Raw genomic sequence first — 27,220 nt, forward strand, 5'->3', positions numbered from 1 at the left:
TAAATAAAAGCTACGAAATTACCTAATATGATTAACGTATATGTGAAAATTAATTATAATGAATAATAAATATTTGATAACAATTTTTGTATCTTAGTTCTTTTTTTAATTTTATATTATTAAAATATATTTAAAAATCACATTAAATATATAATAAAAACATTTATAATTTTTCTTATATGTTATATTTTGAATTTTTCAAAACGTCTATAAATTATTAAAAATTTGAAGATCTCCACTCTGAAAATTTTGTGATCAATAGATTTTTTTTTTGTCATAATAAGTTACAAATGATCATAAAATTGTATTAATATGAACTTTTATTTAATATTATAAGAAGATACACATTATTTTAAAACCATATGAGTAAAAAATATCATTTAATAATAAAACATATATATTTATATATATATATAGATTATACCATATACCATAAGATTACATAAATATTTTAATATTAAAACTTTCAATGAATTTTCAAAAACATTTATAAATTATAAACTTATTAAAGATTTCACATTGAAAATTTTGTTATCGATGATTTAAATATTCAGTTATAAAATGATATGAATAATCATAGAACTGTATGATTATAAATTCTCATTTAATAAATGACTATATAAAATATACTATTCTTAGAAAAATAGGTTGGTCCATCTTGACTTACATTATATTTTTTATTAAACTAACTATCGAATTGATAAATAATCTACCAAATTTTTTTTTGCACTTTCCTTAATTAGAATCTACGAAATTACCTAATATGATTAACGTATATATGAAAATTAATTATTATGAATAATAAATATTTGATAACAATTTTGGTATCTTAGTTCTTTTTTTTAAATTTTATATTATTGAAAGATATTAAAAAATCACATTAAATATATAATAAAAACATTTATATTTTTTTCTTATATGTTATATTTGAATTTTTCAAAACGTCTATATATTATTAGAAATTTGAATATTCCCACTCTGAAAATTTTGTGATCAATAAATTATTTTTTTGTTATAATAAGTTACAAATGATCATAAAATATAACGCATATGAATTTTTATTTAATAAATATTCAAACTAAATAATATATATATATATAAACACTAATGATTTAAAGCAACAAGATTGGCTGATCAATTTAGTCGTCCAGTTGAAATCTTTCAAAAGTATGTGAAAGACTAAAATCAAAGTACATATGGATTTAGAATAGTAGTTATATTTTACTAACCAAATACCGAAAAAACCGAACCGAACCGAACCCAATCTGATATTCGGATTGAACACCCGTAATCCAAATGAAGCCAAACTATTGTTTCATTCTCCAAAATATAATAAAAATAATAACTTAATCCCGCGCAAGGCGCGGGTCTTATCCTAGTACTATAATAAAATAGAACAGTGTAACAAAAAAAAGCTTTAATTCACTTTCCCTCGCTATAAGAAAAGAGATGCACAAATCAAAAACCACAAACACCAGAACACACTTCCATAAACTCTCGCTGAAACCAAACATAAGAAGAAGAAGAAGAAGAAACATGGAAATGATCAAGGCCAAATGGGTTTCCATTGTCGCCCTCGCGGCTATTTTCCTAGTAGTGATCCTAGTACCGGCGGCAGAAGCGGTGACGTGCTCGCCAATGCAGCTAAGCCCATGTGCATCGGCAATAACGTCGTCTTCTCAACCTTCAGCGTTGTGCTGCGCGAAGCTGAAGGAGCAGAAGCCATGCCTCTGTGGGTACATGAGAAACCGTAGCCTCCGTCGCTTTGTCAGCTCTCCCAACGCTCGTAAAGTCTCTAACCGCTGCAAGCTTCCCATCCCAAGGTGTTGAAAACTATATATATGTGTGTGTTTGAATCCTACTTTTGCTTTGTGTTTAAGGATGTTAATTATGATCATTAAGCAGTGTTATCCTTGAGAATAATAATGTGTGATGAACTGATGATGCTTGTATGCATCTTATTTCAACTTTTGTTTGCTGTCTTATTCTGGTTTTTGATCAGTGTAGAGGTGTTATAAGTATGATGATGTAATAACTGAGACTATGATATAAAATATATATTTCATAAACACAGAAGAATCACTGTTTGGAAGCGCTTCTACCAACATGAGTTCGGGTCTAAAGAGACCGAACTTGTCCACCAAAACCTTGGAATGTGCGATACATCTTTCAAGTGGAGCGAATGCTTCCATGAAAAGCTTTGTTCTGAGGGAGTTTATAATAAATATCCTTTTGCACCAATGGCTCGTAAGTCGTAAAGATAAATCGAGTAAACAATTCTTTAGCACTATCTCATACTCTTATCTATAATGAAATGGAATTGATCCCTATTATTTTATATATATATATATATATATATATATATCTAGAGTATTATAGTCTTTTTACCTATTAAATGAAACATTTTGGTCATTTTCCTCCTTATAGTTTATTTTTACGATCAAAACTTGAAAATTGTCTATTTAGGAGAATTGCCATATTTTATTTGGTAGTAATAGTAATACATGTCTCTCGCTTGCTTCCATTAATGTGAATTTGTAAACCAAAAGCTTCTGTCATTAGTCTAAGAAGGCAAGACAGGAGATGTGGTTGTAGGTGGGTCCAGTATATAACTAACTAGTCTAGGACTGAATGTAACAAATCATAGCTGATGTGAGCTGGATAGAAAGCAGTTATATAAAAGATATCAGTTTGCAGGTTGTCTAAGGTGTGTAGAGTTTCTAGGGTGTGGTTGATTCTTTCGTTAACAAGTCCCTGAATTGTTTGATTGATGTGTATAACAATTTTACAGCATTATATAAAAGCCATAAAAATGTGAGTGAAACTGCAATAGTGTGTTTCATATTAACAACGGTACAACATTATTATATGAAAGCCATAAAAATGTAAGTGAAACTGCAATAGTGTGTTTCATATTTAAATGTTTGGGTAACTTCTTACAAGAGAGAGGTATATAATAGAAAAATACAACAAGATGAGAGATGAGTTTAAATTAAAGAGAAATTAAGCAGAGAATAAACTCTCGAAATAATAAACAGAACCAGAGGGTGATTTAGGTGTGCAGAGTAAATCATAAGATCTGTAATGGAGATCATGTATGACCAGTGGGTCCATGGAAGCACGACCTTGAAGCAATAACTGACCTTTGTCCAGAATTGCAATTGGTAACAGGGGGGCGGCGAAGTCGCCAGTTGGGTTGAGATCAAAGGAACACAATGTGTTCCATGTCTTGTCGGAAGAATCGAACGACCATATTACTTGGGTGAGGTCTTTTTGCTCAGACAAGCACAAGCGGTTATGGAGGACGCACATGGTGATGTGGCGAGGGTCGGCAAAAGGGGCTTTACAGATGACTTGGAAAGTCTCGGTGTGAAGATCAAAAGATAGTAGCAAGGGTGGTTCAGACTCGGTTAACCAATAAAGCGAGCCATCTAAATGGACGGGTTTATGGTAAGCATTGATGGGATAAGGAGAAGCGGGGACAACGTACCTCCAAGCGTTGGTGCTAAAATCGAAAACTTCACAATAGGTAACAACAGCCTTGTCTGCTCCTCCAAGTACAAACCCGGATGAATTATACAACCAAACAGGCTTGAAAGTGCCACTTAACTTATCTCTACCGAATCCAAGGCTAGGCCATGGGAAGTCAGAACCCTCTCTCTTGAACCTCTGAATGAGGAGGCCTTGATAGTTGGAAAGAGGAAAACTCCGATGCCATCCAGTGGCAGGATTGCCCACGATACTGTCTACGTAGAGACAGTAGACGCATACTAGACCGTCACAACTACCAGCGCAGAACATGCCGCACGTGTAACTCACGTTCCAACCTATTCTTCTTCTTGATGCTGATGCTGCACTCAACACAACTTTTCGACCACGACCTTTGCGTCCCACAGGTCGATCATAGGAGAGACGCATGATGAGGACATCGGGACCACGTAATTGCCTGCGATGGATCAATTGTCGTTCCTTGAAACCTGGGGAATCGATTGTCAATATCCACTTCTTCGATACAGATCTGAATCTCAACAGAGGCTTCACGGGCACACACTCCAGGATCACCTCTACCACATCGTGGGGTAGCAATTTCCACAAGCTTGTGTCTAGGTTCTACAAAGGAAGACTCTCGTCGTGTCAGTTTTGTAAATGTGAATAATCCAATTTCATCGCATCAAAATCAGATCCCAGGATGTATTATATATCAAAACTAATTAAATAATAATAATAAAATAGTACCTCGGCCAATGATTGCTTCCTCTTCTTCATGCTTTTCCAGATCCGTCTGATATGAGATTGAGATCAGATCAGTGTTACGACGGAGAAAAAGGAAAGGCTAGAGGGAGCCAACGAGAGAGTTCTGGAAACGAAAGAGAGGAAAGGAGATTTGAAAATTTCAGTAGGGTTTACGCTGGCGTTTGGTTTCACGAACCAATCTATCCTCTTTAAAATGGGCCTCTTCGGGTTTTGTAAGTAAATCGTATTTAGCCCAAAAGCCCATTATGGATCTCCGATTCTCCAAAAGTTTACGTTTACTCCTATTAGAGCATACTAGGTTCGTGTCCGCGCTACGCGCGGATTATATGATTGTATATATTTTATAAAAAATATATTGAAAATATGAATTTGTTTCACAAAAGCCCATAAAACTATAAATTATGATGTAAAAAGATGGCGATACATATTGTATTTTTTATGGTAAATTTTGTTTTTAATTTTAACTTCAGAGTTTTCAATTTTAAAATATATTTTTTTTTCATTGACAATAAATAGAACACTCATTTTGTTTTTGTAATAAATAAGCATTATATACTCAAATTTTAGGAAGTTAGTAGTACAAACTTTTTTCTGTGCTTTTTACTTATTAATATTCTAAAGTATTTAGTAGTTATATTATTTTTAATCAGTTTTGATTAAATATTTCTTTAGATAATTTCCTATTTATTTTTTGCTTTAAAGATAGAAAATATTTTGTTATATTTTATTTCTGTTTTATTATATAATAAGTTTATAATTTTCATTACATAAAATGAGTAGTAACTAACACAATAAAGATCAAAGAATATAGTTTATTTCTGAGTTTGTATGACAGTGTAATATTTTGAAAAATTAAGCATGATAAAAAAAAAAATCATTAACCATCTAAATCGACTCTTCTCTCCTACGTATTTTCTCTTTCTATTTCTCTCTACCATTTTTTAAAAAATTTAATTTTCATTTTTTTGTTATTTAACAAATAGACTCTAATATTTTTATATTCTATTTTTCTTTTTCCTAATTTCACTCTAAGGTTTTGAATAATTTTATCAGAAATTATATTCAATAACCAAAAAAAAATTATTTTCACTAACTAATTGTATCACTCTCCCCTTCTTTTCCTCTCTCTTCCTATCTCTCTCTACTCTCTCTCTAGAAAACTAATTTTTTTGGTTATTCCACAAATTAACCCTAATTTTATTGAAGTAAAATTTTACTGATGGTATTTGAAGCGAGTGCTACTTTTTTTGTAGTTTGTTAATTTTGGTTATGTTGAATGTAACTTAGTTACAACTTCTTTTCCTTTTGCCTTGCTACGTTTTACTATTTGCTTAGAATATTTATGTTGTCTTTATGTTGTCTATGCCTAACTCCGTTGAAATTAAATATTTATATTTAATACTTAATAATATAAATTAAGATTTCAAAAATACAACTAAAATAGAAACCAACTATGATTTTATATTTAACCAATTAGTTCTCTTGTATATTGTATATTATGTGGACCATAAAACAACGTTCAAGAATTTATTGGAAGACTAATTTTAACAACTTAATTTAACTATAATGTTTGTGTAATGAAGATTTGGAGCACAACAGAAGAGGGAAAATAAACATTAAAAAAAAGAGCGGAGGACAGTAGACAACTTTAAAAGCCATAAAGAACTGATGGTGAAATGGTGGTCTTAGGCAGACATGGAATGTGTAGGTGGAGAGTTGGAGCAATTAGGTGATACGCTTGGAACAATTGGCTTCCTTCTCTTCGTTAGTGTCTTTGGTAAGTGTACTTGTCTCAGCAGACCTCTTTTCTACCTCATTTGGAGCTCACGACTTATATAGTTGCAAAGCTGTTGTATCCATCCCCTTCGTTTATTGGATTGTCAATTACTGATTTGGAAGACGGAAGGTCTGCAGCGTATACAACCTTAGTGACTGATGGTCTGTCTTTTGCAATGAAGTTGTAGCTAGTCAGATCCTGAATTTGTGTGTCTGGCCAATTGTATCCACCATACATTGTGGGACTGGGACCTCATGCTCATCACCCATGTATCCATTAGCCTAGGAATATAAAACATAATGTGAGTGAGTTTAAATGGTTAGGGAGGTGAACGCTGTGGGAGAATAGGATCCTTCCAAGTAGGCATCCATTAATTCGGAAGCTTGTCTTCCCGTCAGCTCTTTACCCGTGACACCAAGCACGACAACAGTAGCCGTGTCAACTGTCAACATTGCTGTAGAGCTATATTTCTACTCGATACCTAAAATTTTAAAACACACGTCATAATGTTTTCATTTATAAACATACGCTAATAGACAGAGCTAACACGACATGTAATCTAAAAATAAAAATATCAGATATTTGAAACAACACGTACAATAATTGGTAAACAGAAATTTTTTTGGTAAACCAAGATGGACGACCTAATGTTTAATTTTAAAACAAATACTAATATGCAGACCAAGTACTATTTGTAATTTAAATGCAAACATGACCTGTAATTTCAAAACCAGCACTAATAAGCAGAGGAAACATGATCTGTAATCTAAAAACACAAAGACATCGGTATTTTGAAAATAAATACAAACTTTTTTTTTTGAAAAAAACGGCCTGTAATTTTAAAATAATCTCGACCTGTAGGTTTAAAGCCACACTAATAGGCAGAGAATGACATGTAAAACTACGTGATCCATCAATATTTGTTCAAATGATGAGACGAAGCTGATCTGGAAAGCCTGTAACCCAAGTAAGCTCATTGGTAGAGTTGCTTCGTCTTATCCAAAATCGAATAAAACAGCTGCTTGACCCACGCCCGTTGATTTTGAAGAGTTTGACGCCATAGATGCGGTGGTTTAGTTTTCCTGGTCTATGAAATAGGTTGCGAAGCATAATGAAATTATATAGACTGAGGAGGAAAATTGAAGGGGTAATTGTCATGGTTGAAAAGTCGAAGAAAATATTGATGGATCACGTAGTTTAGTATTGAAGAAGATCAATTTAAGTAGAGGAGGAGATGGCTGGTGTTAAGCCGGAGATTCGAAACGGCGTAAACTTGTCGAAAAGAAGGGTTGAAGTTGACTAAAATGGGAAAAGAAGGTGAGTAGTTACAATTGGATTTAAAATGGGCTCATAAAGGAAAAAAATTAATTAAATGATCAAGCAAATACTATTCATATTTTGGCCCAATATTGAATAAAGGTGTTGACATGTCAAAATGATTGGGTAGGAATATTTTATCCTAGGTGGCATAGCTTAGGAACTTTCAATTTAATTCCTTTTATATAGTAGTGATGATTTCTCACCCATAGATTCTATAAAGAAAACTTATACGAGTTTTTCAAATGCAAAACCTACTCTATTTTCTTTCTTTAGTTTTTCTCACGTTTTCTACATCTTTTCAATCGGTGACTTGGTGAGAGCAGAGACGTGCCTACAGTGTATTGAAAAAGGCATTTGCCTCAGGCCTCCGATTAATATGACTGTTTTTAAGGCCCCAAAATTTAAAATAATTTCTAGTCTAGTAGTTTAGACTTATTTAAGAAAAAACATTTTTACGAAAATTAATTAACTCACTTTCTGAATTCATGTATTTTTTTCTATATGATATAATATAACATATTTACGTTATAAACTTATTCTTTTATAGAATTAGATTTGTGTATTTGGTAAAAATAATATATCATATTAAAAAATTATTTTCATTACAGTTGTAAATAAGTTTATTTTTAAAACTTGTCTTGGGCCCGTAAAACTCTTTGCACGGCACTGGTGAGAGACTCTTTTATACATTCACCAATGATGATGATAAGTCTTATGTATCGTGTCAATAAATATGGAAAAACATCAAACCAATCCGAAGTGAAATCTTGTTAACCAGCTTTTAAACCGGTCTTTTTCCATTTCACCTGAAAGGGAAAGATTTTTGGTTGTAGCTGTGTTCCATTATACATGTTGAAGTGACCATGTCACATGGTCCATGTGTTAGAATGGAGAAATAAATCCTTGACTTGATGATTTTATCCTAGAAATGATGGTTTATGTATTTAACGTGAATGAACCCATCACTTTGATTTATTGAAATATAACAAAAATGTTGAAAACTACCACAACTATTTGATTAATCAAAATGTGTTTTTTTTTTCTCAATTCATTGTTTTATAGTGAAAATAGAAGGTTTCTTCATTCACATGCTTGCGCAATCCTCAAAACTGACACTTATATAGTCTGCAAGGTGACAATTATAGATACGTACGTAGACGTCCCGTTTACATAAAGAGTCTTTGTGTTGTGTTTTTTTTTTTATACATGAATCTTGGAGCTTATATAAGTGTGATCCTGATCCATGTCTATGATGTAATTGTAAAACAAACCTTTGACTTTAATTGATAGTAGGTATTAGGTAATATCAAACTAATGAAAAGGTTGAATTTCATTTCCTTGTGCTAAAAATATTTGAATTTGAATGATCGTACAGATTACCAGAATACGTATAGCTAGTATAATATCCTGATTATTTATAAGGTCAATATACAATGTAATCTTCTCAGTAGTATAGTTCAATATAACACGAACATGTTTGTGTATAGAAACACCATGGCCAGAGCCGGGCTTGAGCATACACCCACGAAACATTTGAATGGGGCCCCCATTTTTGTGGGGCCCCCATTTTACAAAAAAAAAATATTTATACGTATATATTCATATATATTTATATTTAAACGTGAATATTGAATTAAAAATAAACAAAAATACATTTATATTATGCATAATTTAACTGAAAGTAACAGGTCTTTTTTTATTATAATTTAAAATAAATAAAAATAAATAAATATAATATAATATTCTTATTATCTTATAATGTTTCTGAATAAATTTTTTTGATAAACAATACAATACATAATTCAAACTAAGTTTTGCTAAAATAAAAATTAATGAAAATATTATTAATTTTTAAAATATTTTTTTTTTGAATAGGGTTCCCGAAACCTGACCGGCTCTGACCATGGCTATGCTTTTATTTGACCAATTCTGATTTTTTTTTTTCATAAAGTGAATTTGAGATCAATAAAAATTGGCGTCTGATGATAAATATTCTGATCCGACTACAAGAATTTACAGTATGCAGAAATGCAGTAAATATTGATTTTTACACGGACTGCATCTGCACTAGCTCAAAAGCCTTGACAAGAACCGGTCTGAACCGGTTAATATCTACACTCACGTTCTGCTGTACCAAATAAACCGACTGGAACATTTCCCACCCGCGTTTCCCAACCGCCGATGGATCTCTCACGACCTCGTGATCGCGTCCGTACCGCCGCAAAAGCGTGCTCTCCTCCGCCGCGATCTTGTACTCCAAATACCTCAGATTCATCCCCTTCGAAGGCTCCTCGAAATCCGTCTTCGCGAGCCACTCGAATCCCCCGATCGGAAGAATCTGAACCACGACGGCGTTCTCCGGCAAGAACACCATGTTCGTGAGCCCCGCGCCGTGAACGCCGAGCATAACGTCGCACGAATTAACGGTTTGGGCGAAACTCGCCACGTCTGCGTTCGCTTCCGCCACCACGACTTTGAATCCGATTTGCTTCGCCGCTCTGGCGATCGCGCCGGCGTTCGTGAACGCTCGCGATCTCCCCCTCGCCAAAATCAGCATCCGCGGCCTCCGCCGCTGATTCCTCCTCGTAGTCACGGGCCTCGCGGCGGCGTTGCGCAACGAGTACGAGTCTCTAAGGAATTTTCTGAAATCGGACATCGAATACTCGGAATCCGAAGGATCGATCGTTAGCTCTTTGTAATACTCACGGTGGCGGTTGAGACCGGCGGTGACGCTACTGAAACAGTGCGTTTCATCTTCTTCGTCGATGTAAATGAGCTCGTAGTTCGAGAGATTCTTCAGTATCCCTTTGAATTTGTTGATCCACGGTTGATTCTTGTTCGTCACGAGGAACTGAACTTCGCCGTTGAATCTACGCGCCGTCGTGTACAGAGGAATCACGATGTCGGTGAAATCGTGGAAGTTGTTCATCGAGTAGCCTCCGAGAGAGAAAAGTATCGCCGGAACGCTGTGATTCCTAACGCAACGCGATAAATTAGCGTTTTGTTCCAGTTTCACCGTCCATTCTCTCACGCGTTCCATCGCCGCCACGTCACCTTTTCTCGCGTAAGGTTTAATATGCCACGTGGAATTCCCCGAAAACGCAAACGTGATCGCTGCGTGAATCGTCGCGGATTTACCGTGGACTCTTACGTCGCCGTTTATTTCGCATATCTTCGTTCTTGCTAGCTTCTTACAAATAGGTTTCATTGTTTTCTCCAATTTATTTCCTTCTGAAAATTCACAGATTTTTTTGTTGTCAGATTAACAAGTAGAAAGATAATAATTAAGAACATAACTAACTAAAGACAAGTGTCAAGAATGTGAACCTGTAACAACTTGTTCTTTGGAGATTGTAGTGTTAGTAGTAGAGTTAAACGAATCAAGATGATTCTTGGGCAAGCTTGTGTTCTTGAAGACACTAAGCTCATGATTTTCAGAACTGATTAGTTTGTGAGGAGTGGTTGCATTTGATGTAATGTTAATTTGATCCGTAGGGATAGTTAGATTCGCGGAATCTCCATATGTTGCATTGCTGCTGCTCCTTGACGCTTGAGGTTTCTGCGTTTCAGTTATTCTCAGCATCCTAAGACCAGCATTCACTGGTAATTGCAATTCCACTAAAGAAAGAAAGAAAGAGGTTAGTTTCTGTGCTTTCTTGCGTTGAGAAAAGTTAGTAAGGGACTAACCGGTTGGCAAAGGGCTTAGATAAGGTTTAAAGACGGTGCAAAGAGTGAAGACGAAGAGAAGAGAGGCAACGAAAGCTCCATAGCCAAGTCTCTTCTGCTCGTTTTTGCTAAAGCTACGAGCAAGTATTGTATCATAAAGAAGATCCTTCTCTGTCATCTGTCTCTCGAGTTAGACAAACCTTTATTACTTTCTTCTGCTGCAAGTAAACTCTAGAAGCAGATATTACCCGCTATTGGAGAGAGATATGAATGATTGTGAGAGAGGAAATTGTATGAAGTATATAAGAGGAGCTTTTTTTACGACAATGCTACTCGTGTTCAATGATTGTTTCTGTAAATGTCGGGATCTTAAGACAGGATCACGAAGAGAAGTTTTACGTGTTAAAAATCAAACATTTTAAAAGTGATATAAGTGTATTATTAATAAGTATGGGGATTGTCGGCACTGGAGGAAGGATTTGGAGGGCATGCAGTTGTTAGACGAAGTCTTGGTAAGCAAATGCTCCCCACGATTCTTCTTTTTAGCTTCGTTTTAAGTTAATTAATATTTAACAAATAAATAAACACCAAATAAAATTATCTAAACTACGACTTACAAACCAAAGATTCTCGAACTCTTTCATTTTATTAAAATAATAATGGAAATTTAATACATTTTACTTTGTGAAAAGACTTGAAATTGTGGATGAAATGGATTTCTTTTTTCTTATAAAACGATATCCTATGTGTTCTAAAATAGGTGGTAAATCGTAACCCTAAACACTTAGGTTAGGAATCACATCCTCGTGCGTTCGTATAAGGTGAACATGCTTCAGTCGGCTAGTAAAATGTTTGTCAAGTCTTTAAACGACGAGATCATCCAAATAATCATGATGTTTCGTTAGAAATGTTCAAAAATAATTAAAAATAGAAATGAAAAGAAGTTTGTAGTTGACTGTTATGACACAACCAAAATCTAAATGATTGATTGATTGTTCATTGTTTAGTCTTTGTTTCATTGAGACCAATTAACGAAGGAGGCAGAATCAAATTTGGCCTGAAAGCTATGAATCAACTAACAGTTGGTGAAATTTTTCTAGATTTTTGTTAAGCATGGTTGTTAGATTGTCCTTAATTAGACTTTCTCCAACAATCTCTTATTATATTTTTCATATAAATGAATATAATAATTCATGCATATAGTCTTATTAAGTTGTAAAGTATCTCCATCTAATTAGACAGACTCAATTGAAAAATTATCAAGCTTTCAATTAGATGGTGATACATTTAAAATTTTAAAAATACCTCCATCTAATTAAATTGTACTAATTTGTAAAAATATCCCCATCTAATAAGTGAATACTTATTTAATATTAAAGGATGAAAATAACAAAAAGTGGATTCTGACTTTTTCATGTCGTATGTCGTTGTGATTGGTCAAACTCTGAAATTGTATCATCATCAACCAAAACCTTTTAGTTTAACTGGTTCTAAATAAACTCATTGGTGCAAGAAAAGTTTCAGTAGTGATTACTTCTGTTAATATGGCAGTAACTTAAATCTTACTACTGGAATTTGGAGGACTAAATCTCCTTTTATTTTTATTTTCAGAATATATATTTAATAATCCAAACGTGGGATGATTAACTCAACGCCCAATCGTAATATGTTTAAGCAAATATGGATTTTTTTCTTCTTTGCATTAGTTAGGTGATAATCATTTGATAAGAAGCATCATAATAATAGCAATTATAAGGGAGTTGTTAAGTAGGAAAAAGACATTCTAACAAGTTATGTGTCTTATAGTCTATTTGGTGGGTCGCATGACGATGTACGTGTGCACCTTCCAGTATACGTTTTTTATTATTGTAAAATTAAATTGAAAACTATGTAAATACATATATGATATGTATATAAATGTATATATTTAAAGTATTGGTTGTGCTATCGGTAATAGAAATTAATAATAATACAATATAGTGTTTTGAAAATTTGCAAATGCAGAAGAATAGTTTACAATATACAATGTATGGGTCTATAGTTCTATGCAGACTTATTAGTTTAATGATCTTTACAGGTATATGAAGCGTGAGTATATTTGAAAATACATTTAAACAGGCACGATATAATTTATCTGCCATGCTAACACAAGTAATGCTTACATATGATTTTCGTTTGTATTATACACGATGCTAACACAACGTTCTTAGTTCTTACATAGGTATTTTCTTTAATACTAGTAAAGAGATTTAGGTTATAAAATCGATGAATATTAGCAAGGTACTTGGAAATTTACATGTGCAAATACGTCTGCTTTCGGCTGCATCATAAATGTCACACTCGCAATGAAAAGGGTACTCAAGAATTTTATTGAATCCTTTTATGCAAGTCTTGTTTCCATCCCACCCACAATTCTGTTCGAAAACGTGTGCCTTTGTGCACACTTTCGCCTTTATCTCCAGAGTTTTCACCTCTGTTATTTAGTATCAACCACAGAAACAAACAACTCTTTAGATTTTTGTGTAATAAACAGTTGATCATGCAACAGTTCTGAGCTTAAATAAAATTGTAGAAACGTTTGTTATGTTGAGAATAAATACTAGTATGTCCATTACCTTTCACGTAGACGAGAAGGAAGAAAGAGAGAACACAATAAACCATGAACAAAGTAGAAAACTTCTTCATGATTCTACAAAGATGATGCAGATGCAGGCTTCTCGTTATTAAAATAGATATATAAATTAAATTAGGAGGAGAAAAATGTTGGAGGTGAATTTCAACTCTCCAAAGTCAGGTCTGGAAAAGCTAATAAAATGACTATCTTCACAAGAGGTTTTTAATCTAACTTAACTTAGAGCATGATTAACCCGGGTTTCTAATTTTTCTTTTTTTTCCTTTTGGCCGATTTTTAAAAAAAAAAAAAAAATTAAAAAAGAATCAATCGCAGGCCGCCACATGTCAATGGGGTCCCTGCACAGTAAAAAAACCCAACTGCATACGTTTCTTATTTGGCTACATTTGACTCCCTTCTTCCTCGGTTTCCTCATTTTTGTGGGCCCCCTCTCTCCTAAAAACCTTTTTACATACCTGGTTAATGCTGCTCTTAAGAATTTAGTTCACAAAAATTAAATCAATTAAGGAGTATTAAAGTAATAAGTGTTATTTGGAATTCTCAAGAGGTTTTCATCTTTTTCGAGAACTCTATTCTAGTCTTTCTGTTCACTTTTCATTATTTTGATTTGTTTATTGGTGAAAACACATGATGAGAACCTTCCATTAGAGAGGTGTTCTAAGATGTTTAATCAAAACCTAACAAACCAATTCTCTCATAATTTGTAAACTGATGGCATTGCATAAACAGAAACACTCATTAACCTAAAAATGTTTCTTATCAAATCATAATCTTATACTATAAAGAAAAATATATGTTAAACAAACATTCAAACTATAGCCGATAAATGATAGTAGATCGATAGAAGGTTAAAACATCATTTTCACTAACAAATCGTAAACGATATGCTTAAACATATCAGTAAACGCAAGCAAAGAGCGGGGGCCAACAACCCCAGCTCCGGTTGCCTCACTGCGGTTGAAGCGGCTTGACACTCTCTAGTTTCTCTTCTAAGTTCCATCCTCTGAAACACAAACACAGTAAGTTTCAGTTTTGCGCTTAAAAATACAACTCTTGAGCGATACAAAGAGGTAAGACAAAACTTTCTTCACCTTTCAGCAGCTTCCTTTTTGAACGCATCGATTTTTGTCTCTAGCACGACACAAGCAGATTGAATCTCCATATTCTTCACACAGAGCTGCCTCCATTCTTGAGATAGAGCATTGAGCTCGTACGCAGTGGTTTGCTGACGTGGCAACAAAACAAAGTTTCAGATTACCCCCCATAAAATTAAAGAGAAGACTGCAAGAAAAAACAATGTGTAAAAAGATACTTCAAAAGTATTATCACCTGATGATACTTCCTTTCACGATTTACTTTTTCAATTTCTTCGTTCTGCTCCTGAGCTAGTTTTTGCATTCTGGAAATGAGAGAACAAGTAGAGTGACGAGATAAATCTTTCCGGTGTGTATGTTCCAAAAGCCAGTAATGATGTTTCATAAGAACAAAGAAGCTCTCACACACAGAAAGCACATGAAGAAAAACACAAAGCAAGTCTTAAGTGTGCAAAAGCTAAAGAAGCATGAACTCATATAACCACAAGTTACAACGTAACGACGAGACTGACAATTCAATCAATGCAGCTTTACATATATATACTTGAAAACAAACCTGGTCAAGAATACTTCAAGCCGATGGTTGTTCTGCCTCCAAAGCTCGGGGCCTTGCTTAGACATCATTTCCAAATTCTCAAGCCTGTGAATTAACAAATCACCGAGTTAAGAGAGTAACACAGTATTGTCAGAAGAGAATCATTCATTAGAAACATTAATAAACTCTACTCACTCGATCATCTTCTGTTGCAATGACCGTTGATTCTTCTGAAGATACTGCTTCCAGGCAGCATCATCGTTTTTCTTACTCGCAGGCGGCAGTTCAACCTTGTACCGGGACTCAAAATCTATCCGCACTGGAGGCTTCCCAGCTCGAACACGCTCATACTCTTTGCCAAGAACGGGGCAGTTCTGATATTCGTTTTCCACCAACCAAAACAGACAAAAGAAAAAAACAATCAATAACATGAGATACTGAATCAACAAGTTCACCCATTTACCTAAACACTGAACTAGCTACAGATACTCTGCTCATAAGCTTCCATCAAATCTCAAGATTCTAGTTGGTTCAAACTTAGATAATAACTCACCTAAACTCTCATCAACCACCTTCTCTAATCTAATAGCAAGAACCCTAACATAACAAAGCAGAGATTGACACTCATTACTGTAAACTCCAACGATTGGATCTCACGAAAACTTCACCCAATCAACTCTAAACCCTAATCCAGCAAAGTTCCGTAACCCTAGCTACAAAAACCGAACAAACAAATCGATTAAGACGATTTACAGTCAAATTCACCTCGAAATCGAACTTTGGAAGAGGAGGCAACTCCTTGAGAAAGTCAGCAGGCTTCCTTGAGCTCCGACGCATCTCTTCCTCAACAAGGCGATCGACCTCCGCCTTAATCAGTGGATTGCCATAGTCGTCGTCGATATAAGGAAGCGCGTCGATGACTTCTGCGTTCGCCGCGCTCGCCCACGGCTTTGAAGCTTCCGGCGCCGCCTCTAGCATCAAGACGTCTCCATTGTTCGTCGCCATTACCGCCTCCACTCCAGAAGAGAGAAGACCCAAGTGAAGAAAAGCAAATTGTAGTAGTTTACCGGCTCCGTGGACCCGACCCGATCTTATTGGGCCTTGGGCTTTTTAGGGCCCTTCAAATTTAAAAGATATATGTTTATTTTTTTGCCATTAATTATGTTTTTTTCTGCATCATCAACAAATCATATACTTTATGCCAATATTTTTCTCAAAAAATCTGCAAAACTATAATATCATTAATAAATCATATTCTTTTATGCCAATGTTAATGCCTTTCTTTACAAAAATCTGAAGAACTATAATAAATCATATACTTATGCCAATAATTCAATGTTCTGATACATATTGAGCAATTATTCTAAGAATGTTCTATTTTATTTTACTAAGTTGAAATCACTTTTGATAAGGAAACTAAACAAACAACCAATTTGGCAGTTTGTGAGATTATAGAGGCTTTGAGTATAGAAGTGTAAAAAAGAGATGAACTTGAGGCAAATCTCGGATGAGTTGCAAGAACCGGTTCTTGTCCGGTACAGCTGAAATCTCCGGCACAGTCTTCTCAATCTGTGGTAAGAGCTTCGCCAGTTGTATCCCTGTGGCCAAACCGGGCTGTGTTTCCATCTCCTCTACTAACGCTACGGTACAAGACTTGAGTGCGATCTCTACTACATCTGTAAACTCATTGCTGCAACAAGGAAAAGAGACATGATTGCAACGAAGAAACATCCCTTTTTTTTTCTTGCTTTGAGTATTAACCAGATAAATGAGGACAAGAGTGTAAAGAAGTGAAACTGTTTGTCTTTTACCTTGTGAGTACTTCCCGTGTCTCGGTAATGAGTAGATGAAACTTGGTGACAGTTGCATCTGAAGAGGAAACATCAGTGGTGGTGTCTTGGGGCATCATTAAATAATCAATCCAGTGATGTGGACTTCCAGTGCTCATAAACAGACCAAGAATCCGGATCACAGTTTCTTCAAGAGTTCTTGTGGTTAACACATCCTTTAACTGCTTTCTGCAATCAATCACGCATCAATAGATTTCATCTTTACATAGTTTACAGACCTTATTGGCATTTGCAGAACCAATGAATCAACATTCGCGGATGACAAAAAAACAAGGGATAATGAAATATACCCTTTAAGCACTTCTTTCACTGCACTCTTCACATGGGAAATCAAACTGGGCATGCTATTGGTTGCAAGATAATCAGCACTTGTCAAAAACTTTTGTTCGTCCTCTCTGTCTATGAGATCTAACTCTTCCTGTGAGAAAAAAAAAGCAGATAAGCAAATAAGTTGGTAGAGATTGTGGTAATCCAATCAACGCAACAAGAATTAGATGTAAGACCAATGAATACATTAAGGAAAATAATATAAGGGATGTCGAATAAACACAATAGTAATCCATATCACCTTTAGAGCATGTTTATTGCAAGTCTCTTAGGTTGGGTTCTTAGCGTAATATAAAATATTCTTAGTGTTTTTAGTTAAAAGTTAAGAGACCGTATCTTATATAACGCTAAGAACCCCAACCTAAGAGACCTGCAATGAACATGCACTTGTAGCTCAGTTCGAAAACTGATATTTAGTGTCAGATTCTCAAAAGAGATACAATGCAAGTTTGAAACAAACGAAAGTTTTATCAAAATGGTCAATCTGCAAGAAGTGGATTGTTTAAAACGAAATCATACGATTCGATTTAGCACACTGAATCTTACAACCAGAAGGGAGCAGGTTACAAGTCACATGTCATTCATAAAAAAAAAAAAGATTCTTTAAAGATAACAAAAGAGCTTAGTGCAGACAAAAAAAAAGAGGTTAGTAAAATGGCTTACAAGTAAATGGGAGCTGGCAAGACCTCTAGCAGTGTCGATGTATAAGTGTCTGCCCAAAATGTTGACTTGAACCCTAATGTACAAACTAAGCATAGTGACTGACCAGAGAGTCACAACCATCCTCGTGAAACCTGGAAAAACAAAAGCGTTTAACAAGAAGATCAAACGAACCCACATGTATATATATATCTACAGAAAGCTGAGAGCACTACTAACTCAAAATTTTGAGCTCACTCCAAAGATGAAGCTTCTCAGAAGGAACCAAGGTTCCTTTCCCTCTGCTTAGCTTCTCCATCACACTAGAGACATTGATCTCCTCAACAATGCGGCTGCTCAAGTGATGCAGTGCGTGAGGCAATGTAGTTGTGTCAGCAATCATCTGAATGGTCTCGAAATGAGCCTTCATTCTAGCAGAGTTACACAGCCAGATAAAACAAGATATTGAGAAACTCGCAAAAAGCAAAAAAAAAAAAATGGTATGTGCAAGAACGTAACTGGGCTTTGATGAGCTCGTCATTGTGACGCTCGTTGGCAAGCTCACGTTCCAAGTCGGCGAGGTTACGAGTGTGAGCATTGTATAGCTTGTAAATCAATAGCCCACTTCCCAAACAAGTCGTCGTCACCAATATCTTCTTTCTATGTTTCCTCCAGAAATCCCTAAGTTTTGATCACAAACACTAGTTTATCAATTGCAAAACACTAACTTAAAACCTTACGGAACCGAAATCAATAGCGAGAGAGAGAGGAACAAAACAGATGAGAACAAACCTGAATAAATCCATGGCGACAAGTTTTAAATTTATGAAGAAAAAAAACGAAAAAAGCGTCGACGGAAGAGAGGAGATGAAGGAGGTTATATGGTTCTATTGTCTATCGTCGTGGTTTTGAAGGGAAGATAAAGTGATAAGAATCTCCGGCGAGAGGTGACGCTTAGTTCCGATCTCTCTCCCTCTCTGTGAATAATGAATGTTATCACTTGAGAGCCACACCGAGATTCCCCTAATTTGGAAACTGGAATCTCCAAACCAGAATATCCATTTTATTTATTTAACCGAACTAGACCGAATCAAAGTAATTAAATTGACCGGTTTAGAAAAATCAAAATAAATTTGAATATGGTGTTGGCAAAATGAATCAATTGAAAGTGGACGAAGCTAGTGCTTCGTGCGTGTAGTGTCGGCTTCTCTCTTTCTAGAGAGAGAGAGTTTCTCTCGATTTCTCTTCTTCTTATCAAAATCAACCTTTCAGAAGGGGAGTTCTCGCCGACTTGTTTCTATCACCGGATTATTCCGATTAAGTCTCCCGAAGGTTCGGGCTTTTGACTCCGGGAAGGGGTGGTTCTCACAATACTTCTTCGCCGGCTTTTGTCTCCGGGAAGGGATGATTCCGTCACATCGTCTTCGCCGGCTACCACCAGGGTTCTCCTGGTTCCGTTTGATCATTGTTTCTTGTGGTTCTCTGCTCGATCGATTCTCCTCTTCAACCTCCGATTGATTGTTCCTTACCTTTGTTAAAGGTTGAGTCATCTTCGGGCTTATCCTTATCATAAAAGATGTTCGGTTTGCATGTAGGAATCTCGGAGGTTTTGACAGGATTGATGTCGATTGCAATTTTCAGAAACGATGTTCCGTCAGATTAGGCTGTAGGCTGAACTAGGTTGAGAACTGTACGGTTTCGATCGGTTTTCCTTGGTTTCGGCTTCGTCGGCGGCAGAGCTCTGCCGTATCACCTCTCTGGCTTCCGGGGGATGAAGTGGCTCCTCGCCTTGACGCGTGTTTCATTGATTGCCGGGCAATCGTCCACGTGGTGGGTGAAAAGTCAAGATTTCCTCCTCAACGGTTTACCTCTTTTGGGCTTGCGGCCCAAGGAACTTATGTTAATGTTGGCCCGTTTGTTTAGGCCTTTAGTTTTTTTCTTTCCAGTTCTGGACTTTGTCCCATTTTAGGCTCTGATCCTTTAATAAATCTTAGATGTCAAAAAAAAAAAAAAAAAAAAATCAATTGAAAGTGTTCGTCGCCCCCATTAAAATTTTGAAGCACGTAAAGTACACAAGTAACCAATCGAAGGTGACCATTTTGAAAGTTGGATTAACTCCCTTGAGGGATACGTGAATATACCCAAAGTTGTTACACAATATCAGGATTTACAAGATATACAAAGATCTTGTCTAAACAAAATTAGTTTGTTTGCGAAGAATATTCCATATTCTATTATCCTCCCACAGTCGAATCGTGGGATTAACGCACGGTTAGGATGGTTATGAATTCAATGAACAAACTGGCGGGGAACCCCTTTGTAAAGACATCAGCAAACTGTAACGATGACGGCATGAACATGACTTTGACCTCACCGACAGCTACCTTCTCCCTGGCGAAATGTATGTCAATTTCTATGTGCTTTGTGCGCTGGTGACGAGCTGATGTTATCACAATATACAATGGAAGCTTTGGCGATCGGATGTCCGAGCTCAAGGAAGAGATTATGGATCCATGTGAGTTCAACAACCGCATTCGCAACACCTTTATATTCTGCTTCAGCACTTGATCTGGATACAGTAGGTTGTCTTTTGGATGACCATGAGACTTAAGTTGGAGCCAATGTACATGCAGTAACCTGAGGTCGAGTGTCGATTGCCTGGACAGCCGCTCCAATCAGCGTCTGAGTAAGCAACCAAGTCGGTAATAGAGCTTTTTGTGAGTTGTTGGCCGAGAGTCTTGGTTCCTTGAAGATAGCAAATGATTCGCTTGAGAGCATGTAGATGTGGAACTCTTGGGTCATGCATATAGAGCCATATTTGGTGAACAGCGTAAGCAATATCTAGACGTGTAAACGTTAATAGTAATTAAGTTAACTTTATGAGAAATAATAGGAAGATAAATAATGTAATGGTCCAACTATGATTTTTTGTAAGCAATTGTATAGATTCTTTATGCTCAATAAAAATGTGTTCATTTATTTTTCTTATAATTTTTTTGATATATCTTACCAACTAATTTGGTTGGCCCCATAAAAACACACTTAGTATTATTGAATAGATTATATTTCCTCCGTTTCTTTTTAATTGTCATTATAGAGTATAATTTTTGTTTCAAAATAAGTGTCGTTTTATAATTTTAATGCTACATTTATTGATTTTATATCCTAATTTATTTTTCTATTAGTTGAAATGTAGTTAGGTGTATTGGTAATGATATTTTTATTTAGTAAATATACAAAATTAAATATACATTTTAATTTGTGTGCACAAGTTTAAAACGACAACTAAAATGAAATAGAGAGAACATAATAGACACTTAGGGTCTCTCCCAATACCCGTAAAGATCAGAACTGAACACGAACCGAAATTCATAAATACCCAAATGTGATCAAAATTTTTAACCTTGAAAATCCGAATAGACCTGAATCAAATCTGGTATCCGAATGCCTACCTCTCATACTTTATGTCTGAAATATTTGAAATTTTCTAGAATATTCAAATATTTATTCGAAAACCCCAAAAATGTAATATTTAATTCGAGAAATCTAAATTTTTGACTTTTCAACCAGAATTAAACAAAGAATCGGAATTGAATAGGATCCAAAATTACTTCTGATATTAGACGGTTTCCAACTTTGTTATCTGAACAGAACCGGAAACCAAAATAACCCAAACTGAACTAAATTTTCTATATTTGAACGGATCCTAAACTTCTAGAACCAAAATAATTAAACCGAATGACCATGGCTTATTCTTGATATAGCAATGATAAAAACGATCTAAAAAAAAAAAAAGTAGCTACAATATACGTACACTTGCAAACATAACCAACATTTAAAGGTTTAGAATATGTTAGTTTGGATTATGTAATAGTGAGTCTCACATTGTCCATACGATTAGCAAAATATGGAACATCGTAACCTGCTATGAACGGAAATGATATCCTGCTATGAACGGTAATGATATCCAATTGCCGTTGTTGTTGCTTGGATCGCAAGAGTGATGCACTTTTGTGTCATGCCAGAGAACAGGGTACGTAGGAGTTATGTTTACTTTGTGTGTGTTCACAGAAAAATCCTTAAATAAAAGTTAAGTTGCCTAGATGATTTGGATCTTTAGGATTTTAAATAATTATGTTGTGTCCTCTTGTGGTGGCAATGTCTGTTCATTATGTTTACTAGGTTTCGACTTCTAATTGAAATATTTTTATACATCTTAGCTAAAAATATACAAAACATCAGGGATAGTAAACACGGGAAAAAGGAGCATGCAACAAATTAGATAAAACTGAAGACATCAGTTTGATTAAACAAAAACACACTTGCAAATAACAGACACATAAGTTAAACAAGAGCATGCTACATGTTGTCTGTCTTAGGTTGAAACATCTTTAGGATCTAGTTCATTGTCACCTCCGAGATTTCTGTATTTGTAGAACCAAGAGCAGACGAGAAAATATCCGAAATTCAAGACTCCGGCAACGACTAGAACCCAGTAAACATTGTCAACTCTTCCGCTGTTAATGTCATTTGGTAACCACTTGGTGGTCCTTTGGATCAGATCTATCAGAGCTGTGCTCAGATAAAAAGAGATTCCAATCACCAGTGAGGTCAATGAAGTTGCGGTGTTCCTCAGAGACTCTGGGAAATCTCCATAGAACAATTCAGTATTTCCCGGAAAATGGAAGGCCTCGCCTATTCCCACTATAACTAGAGGAGGAAACAGCCATAGCACTGACATGGGATGTCCGTTGTTTTCAACTGATTTCAGCCTCTTTGCTTCCACAACCGCAGAGACTACCATGCTTAGGATGGTGAGCACCTGGCCTATCCCGACTTTTTGAAGCGGTGTTAGCCGCTTCTTGGTAATCTTCTGGTACATGGGATAGACAAGCCAGTTGTTCATTATGATAAAGGTGGATGCAGAGATCATTATTACGACTTGGAGGGAGCCAGCCGGGACTTTGAAGTGAGGACCAAGCCCACGGTCCATGACTAGAGCTTGGAGTACTATTAAGCTTGTTTGCATCGCTATTGGAGTACCAACAAATATTATGGATACCCACAGAGGAACAAGTCGGAGAATGGCTTTGAAATCTTCTACTTCCTGAACAGTGCATAGCCTCCAGATGTTGTTAGCTGAGCCGTCTTTATGATTTAAATCTTCTTCGGTTTTCAAGGCTGCACGATTCAAGAACCTGCACATGTAAGTAAACCTCTTTCAGTTTCCCGAACCTCCTGGTATCCAAAAAAAAAAAAAAAAATTGTTTTCACCTATAGCTCTTGGAGGGCAGTGCAGGAGAAGTCTTGTCTTTTTCTCCAAGGCCACGGTGATAGTCTTCTTCGTTGGATGAAATGACAGCCTTTCTTTTCAGTGTAGCAGCGACTACAACACTGATCAGGCTTTTGAAAGGACTTCCCATGGGTTTCTCATGCTTGTAGAATCTCTTCCCGCACACGAAAACAATGAAACTTACCAAATTTGCAGCAGCGCAGAGGCCAAACCCAAGTTTCCAGCTAGCATTGTCCTGTGTGTATACAATCGCTGTTGCCCCGGTAATAGCCCCAGCATAAAGCGTGAGGAAGTACCAGTTGAAGAAGCTTCCTTGATCCTTAGGTTTCTCGTATTGGTTTGCACCCGCGGATGCCAAGGTGAACCGTGTCCCACCTGCTCCAGTGGTTACTAGAACTAAGGCTGTATACAAGATCCCAAGCTGGAGTTCCGATGGAGACTGACATAGATTTGATCCGGTTTCACACGGTCTAGGTTTCAATACGTCCAAATATGCGATCAGCGTCAGGAGAAGAATGCCCTAATTAAAAAATGTTTAAAACTCCTTTAAACTTTATGTATAAGAAATTAACAACATAGAAGAGTTTTGGACTAACAGTCAGCGAGATAAAAGTAGAAGCCGAGATGACGACAATGTTTCCAAAGAAAGAATCAGCTAAAATGGCTGCTACAAGTGGCAACATGCTGAGGCATCCATTGACAATGTTTGAAATCTGAGCAGCAGCGATGTTCTTGATGTTGAATTCCTCGATCAAGAAGACGATCAAGTTCAGTACCCATCCGAAAGAAGTTATGGACATACCTAACAATGTAGCTGCACCACATACATTTAACATAAGTTGCTGTCTTGCCTTCAAAAAAACAAAAACAAAAAACACACAAACCCATCATGAACGGTAAAGTTATCCAGCCACCGCGCTTGCTGCTTGTATCTCCAGCGTACTGCGCTTCTGTATCATCCGAAACTGGACCAGCCATGGAAGAGAACAAGAGGAGGAATCAGAAAGTATCTTTGATATTTGTGTGCGTGTGATGTTGCAGATAAAAAATCTGTATATTTATAAGCAAATGCATAATAATTATGTTGGTGCAATGATTTAGTAATGATATTCTTTAGTCCCTAAACTACCTAAATCATGTTCTGACATTCCACCTACTTATGTTCTATTCTGAAATCAGATCTGTGAACCAGCCCAAAAAGGATTTGTCTGATCTTTAATGGTCATCAGAATCCACTTCGAATAGTCTTTGTATAAACTAACCAATATAATTACAAAGACACGAGACTCACGACATATAGTGTTCAAGTCCGTTTGTCTTAGTTCCAACTAGATTTTGATCCGCGAAACCATGCAGATGTTTGTTTTCAATTTTCTATACATAAATTATTGTTTTTAAACATCAGTGGTATATATTTTTAATGTTAATTATATATTTAAATGTTTATATAAATATTTCAAATACAATAATTTTATAATTTACATGTTATAATTAATCAATTGTTTAAAACCGTATGTATTTTCGTTTTTATTATATATTTATCTTATTGCATTTGCATTTAGTTATTAAGCAAATTAATAATATATTCATGAGAAAATATATTTGAAAATTATTTGTATTTAATTTATACTAAATTCTGGCCCGTGTTTCAAAGTTGTATTTCCTTTTACTAATATTTTATGCTTATTCATTTTAAATAATATATTATTGTATATACAAAAGTCCAAGATATGTTTATTTTTTGACATGTATTATATGGTTTGCTCATTTTAAGCTGTTTTATCATCATATTATATTTTTAAAATAAATAATTTATATTTATGAAAATAAAATTTATAAATTTATCAATTGAATATACATTTATCATATTTATTTAAGTATAATAATTGTATTTTAACATGATCATGACAATAATTGTATTTATACATGTATTATATAGTTTGCTAATGTTAACCCATCTTACCAATGTATTAGATTTTATTTTTGAACATAAATATTTTATACTTACAAAAATAATATATATAAAATTTATAAATTTAATACAATTTTATTATATTTAGCTCAATTATGATTATATAATATATAAATATTATAGAATTTTTCATTTTATAAACGATTACTGAATTTATTTATGTATAATAATATTTCAAACTAATTTCGAACATAGTGAAAATATTTAAATATAATTTTGAAAATGAAGATCTTGTAGAAATCTTTTAAAACAAACTAGATTTTGACCCGCACGGACGTGCGGGTGTATTTTTAAAAAAAATATGATGCTATTTGATTTTTATGTCACTATTTAGGGTTGGACAAAAAACTCGAATTCGAAGAATCAAACCGATTCCAATCCGAATAAGTAGTACTAAATCCGAACCGGAATTGATTAAATATCCGAATTATTCAAAATTTTGGTATTTGAAGAACTGAAACCTAATCCGATCCGAACCGAAGTATTTTGGGTATCCAAAATAGATTTATATACTTATATATATTAATTATTTTTAGATTTAATATATATTAAAACATCCATAATATATATGATACTTTTAAGTTCACATAAACTCTTGAAAATATATACAAATAATCAAATGTAAATATCTTAAATAGTTAAAAAATACTCAAAACTCCAAAAATACTTAAATAATTATTAATTCTCTATCCAAGTATTTAAACCAAACCTATTTAAATTGGTTATCCAAATCCGAACCAAATCCGAAAATATCTGAACTGAACACGAAATCCCAAAAAGATCCGAAAACCCCTAATCACTATTATATATATATATATATATCCTATATGTGTCATCATAGGTTACAAAATATGTGTTATCATATAATTAATCGTATTTTATATGTACCATCAAATAAGTTTTCTTATAATTAATAATATTGTATACGTACAATCATATAAATAATCACATATATTATATTTTAAAATTTAATGTGAAATATAAAAACCATAATTTAAGTTGGTGTTTGAAATTGGGCTTTGTGTTGTATTTTTCTTATATATATTGAAAACATTTTTATAATAGTTATTGAAAAATATGTTAGTAAAAATCAAATTTTGAATCTATTTATATTTTTGAATAATTTTTTGATATAAATCAATTTTAAATTATTATTTTGATTTGAATATATATATATATCAAGTAACATAGACCCATTACTTTTTAATATAATATAATTGACTTCCAATTTTTTTTATTAGCATAAACCCATTATTTTTTTAGTAGCATAAGCCCATTATTTTTTTTCTAATTTACTGCTCTCCAAACAATATTATTTTTTTAACTAATATATATATTACCAAACAATCTCAATGTGTACTTCAACTTTAATAATATAGACTAGATTTTGACCCGCGCTTTCAAAGCGCGGGATTATCTTATTTTGAAATATATTTTATTTATAACATGTATAACATGTATATTTTTTAATCAGTGTTTTATGTGATATTTTTAGTAGTGGTTTTATATAATTAGGATGATAAGTAACTATATATAAATATAAAAATATATAATCTTGATGCTAATATAATAGTATAGATGTATACATATATATATATATGTATTAATAGTTGAGAGGTTTTGAAAGAGTTCAAATATTAAGTGGGTTTTTTTAATATTATCAGACATATTTTACTTCTTGATGTACTCTTGACTGTCCTCATTACTTTCATACGGCATTAGAGTTTTGTCATCCCCAGTATCCCTTACAAAAATATACTCTCAAAGTTAGTATGATAGACAAATAACTACTGTAAAATAAACAAAAGATCATCCCCTTACATATCTTTAAATGCTTCTGCGTCTGGTATTGCAGGGTTGA

General features: G+C 34.5%; 7 protein-coding genes across 8 annotated transcripts; 1 reads left to right on the forward strand and 6 right to left on the reverse strand.

The window, feature by feature from the left end:
• The first annotated feature begins 1,434 nt into the window (after positions 1-1,434).
• On the forward strand, positions 1,435-2,071 carry LOC106389044 (non-specific lipid-transfer protein 2-like). The gene has a single exon (XM_013829227.3). It carries the CDS (start codon positions 1,450-1,452, stop codon positions 1,828-1,830), a length of 381 nt encoding a protein of 126 aa, XP_013684681.2. The 5' UTR covers positions 1,435-1,449; the 3' UTR covers positions 1,831-2,071.
• Positions 2,072-2,890: 819 nt separating this feature from the next.
• Positions 2,891-4,444, reverse strand: LOC106389043 (F-box protein At1g11270-like). The gene is made up of 2 exons (XM_013829226.3): positions 4,237-4,444; positions 2,891-4,110 (listed from the first exon to the last, which is right to left on the reverse strand). Exons 1-2 carry the CDS (start codon positions 4,264-4,266, stop codon positions 3,004-3,006), a joined length of 1,137 nt encoding a protein of 378 aa, XP_013684680.1. The 5' UTR covers positions 4,267-4,444; the 3' UTR covers positions 2,891-3,003.
• Positions 4,445-9,306: 4,862 nt separating this feature from the next.
• On the reverse strand, positions 9,307-11,426 carry LOC106385695 (beta-1,2-xylosyltransferase XYXT1-like). Its single transcript, XM_048738420.1, has 3 exons — positions 11,039-11,426; positions 10,679-10,969; positions 9,307-10,582 (listed from the first exon to the last, which is right to left on the reverse strand). Exons 1-3 carry the CDS (start codon positions 11,193-11,195, stop codon positions 9,399-9,401), a joined length of 1,632 nt encoding a protein of 543 aa, XP_048594377.1. The 5' UTR covers positions 11,196-11,426; the 3' UTR covers positions 9,307-9,398.
• A 1,160-nt stretch (positions 11,427-12,586) lies between these two features.
• Positions 12,587-13,705, reverse strand: LOC111201734 (defensin-like protein 229). Its single transcript, XM_022694025.2, has 2 exons — positions 13,633-13,705; positions 12,587-13,490 (listed from the first exon to the last, which is right to left on the reverse strand). Exons 1-2 carry the CDS (start codon positions 13,700-13,702, stop codon positions 13,267-13,269), a joined length of 294 nt encoding a protein of 97 aa, XP_022549746.2. The 5' UTR covers positions 13,703-13,705; the 3' UTR covers positions 12,587-13,266.
• A 661-nt stretch (positions 13,706-14,366) lies between these two features.
• LOC106389046 (pre-mRNA-splicing factor SPF27 homolog) lies at positions 14,367-16,323 on the reverse strand. The gene is made up of 6 exons (XM_013829228.3): positions 16,044-16,323; positions 15,474-15,652; positions 15,300-15,383; positions 14,979-15,048; positions 14,741-14,874; positions 14,367-14,652 (listed from the first exon to the last, which is right to left on the reverse strand). Exons 1-6 carry the CDS (start codon positions 16,281-16,283, stop codon positions 14,598-14,600), a joined length of 762 nt encoding a protein of 253 aa, XP_013684682.2. The 5' UTR covers positions 16,284-16,323; the 3' UTR covers positions 14,367-14,597.
• Positions 16,324-16,514: 191 nt separating this feature from the next.
• Positions 16,515-19,112, reverse strand: LOC106389047 (peroxisome biogenesis protein 3-1-like). Of its 2 annotated transcripts, none has more exons than XM_048738450.1 (7): positions 18,887-19,112; positions 18,614-18,775; positions 18,353-18,525; positions 18,119-18,249; positions 17,419-17,546; positions 17,090-17,296; positions 16,515-16,968 (listed from the first exon to the last, which is right to left on the reverse strand). In XM_048738450.1, the coding sequence occupies exons 1-7, from the start codon at positions 18,898-18,900 to the stop codon at positions 16,728-16,730; spliced, it is 1,056 nt and encodes a 351-aa protein (XP_048594407.1). In that variant the 5' UTR covers positions 18,901-19,112; the 3' UTR covers positions 16,515-16,727. The 2 variants fall into 2 exon arrangements, with proteins under 2 accessions (XP_048594407.1, XP_048594403.1); XM_048738446.1 differs by having other exon boundaries at positions 18,335-18,525.
• A 3,165-nt stretch (positions 19,113-22,277) lies between these two features.
• On the reverse strand, positions 22,278-24,647 carry LOC106389048 (protein NRT1/ PTR FAMILY 2.3-like). The gene is made up of 4 exons (XM_022687519.2): positions 24,272-24,647; positions 23,984-24,201; positions 23,369-23,907; positions 22,278-23,292 (listed from the first exon to the last, which is right to left on the reverse strand). The coding sequence occupies exons 1-4, from the start codon at positions 24,363-24,365 to the stop codon at positions 22,470-22,472; spliced, it is 1,674 nt and encodes a 557-aa protein (XP_022543240.2). The 5' UTR covers positions 24,366-24,647; the 3' UTR covers positions 22,278-22,469.
• Positions 24,648-27,220: the final 2,573 nt, after the last annotated feature.

This window comes from Brassica napus, chromosome A1, assembly GCF_020379485.1.
Source record: "Brassica napus cultivar Da-Ae chromosome A1, Da-Ae, whole genome shotgun sequence".
NCBI classification, from domain to species: Eukaryota; Viridiplantae; Streptophyta; class Magnoliopsida; order Brassicales; family Brassicaceae; genus Brassica; species Brassica napus.

Bases quoted from the DNA above. Each gene is read 5' to 3' on its own strand.
- LOC106389044 (XM_013829227.3), top strand. From the start codon at position 1,450: ATGCACAAATCAAAAACCACAAACACCAGAACACACTTCCATAAACTC.
- LOC106389043 (XM_013829226.3), bottom strand. From the start codon at position 4,266: ATGAAGAAGAGGAAGCAATCATTGGCCGAG. The intron at 4,111-4,236 runs GTACTATTTTAT...CTTCCTTTGTAG, and splicing joins GGAAGCAATCATTGGCCGAG to AACCTAGACACAAGCTTGTG.
- LOC106385695 (XM_048738420.1), bottom strand. From the start codon at position 11,195: ATGACAGAGAAGGATCTTCTTTATGATACAATACTTGCTCGTAGCTTT. The intron at 10,970-11,038 runs GTTAGTCCCTTA...TTCTTTCTTTAG, and splicing joins TCTAAGCCCTTTGCCAACCG to TGGAATTGCAATTACCAGTG. The intron at 10,583-10,678 runs GTTCACATTCTT...GTGAATTTTCAG, and splicing joins CAAAGAACAAGTTGTTACAG to AAGGAAATAAATTGGAGAAA.
- LOC111201734 (XM_022694025.2), bottom strand. From the start codon at position 13,702: ATGAAGAAGTTTTCTACTTTGTTCATGGTTTATTGTGTTCTCTCTTTC. The intron at 13,491-13,632 runs GTAATGGACATA...ACTAAATAACAG, and splicing joins CCTTCTCGTCTACGTGAAAG to AGGTGAAAACTCTGGAGATA.
- LOC106389046 (XM_013829228.3), bottom strand. From the start codon at position 16,283: ATGGCGACGAACAATGGAGACGTCTTGATGCTAGAGGCGGCGCCGGAA. The intron at 15,653-16,043 runs GTGAATTTGACT...AACGAATATCAG, and splicing joins TTCCAAAGTTCGATTTCGAG to AACTGCCCCGTTCTTGGCAA. The intron at 14,875-14,978 runs GTGATAATACTT...TTGCCACGTCAG, and splicing joins GTGAAAGGAAGTATCATCAG to CAAACCACTGCGTACGAGCT.
- LOC106389047 (XM_048738446.1), bottom strand. The intron at 18,526-18,613 runs GTTACGTTCTTG...TAACTCTGCTAG, and splicing joins GACGAGCTCATCAAAGCCCA to AATGAAGGCTCATTTCGAGA. The intron at 17,547-18,118 runs GTAAGCCATTTT...TTTTTCTCACAG, and splicing joins TTGCCAGCTCCCATTTACTT to GAAGAGTTAGATCTCATAGA.
- LOC106389048 (XM_022687519.2), bottom strand. From the start codon at position 24,365: ATGGCTGGTCCAGTTTCGGATGATACAGAAGCGCAGTACGCTGGAGAT. The intron at 24,202-24,271 runs GTTTGTGTGTTT...TATGTGGTGCAG, and splicing joins AACTTTACCGTTCATGATGG to CTACATTGTTAGGTATGTCC. The intron at 23,908-23,983 runs GTTAGTCCAAAA...TTTTTTAATTAG, and splicing joins CTACTTTTATCTCGCTGACT to GGCATTCTTCTCCTGACGCT.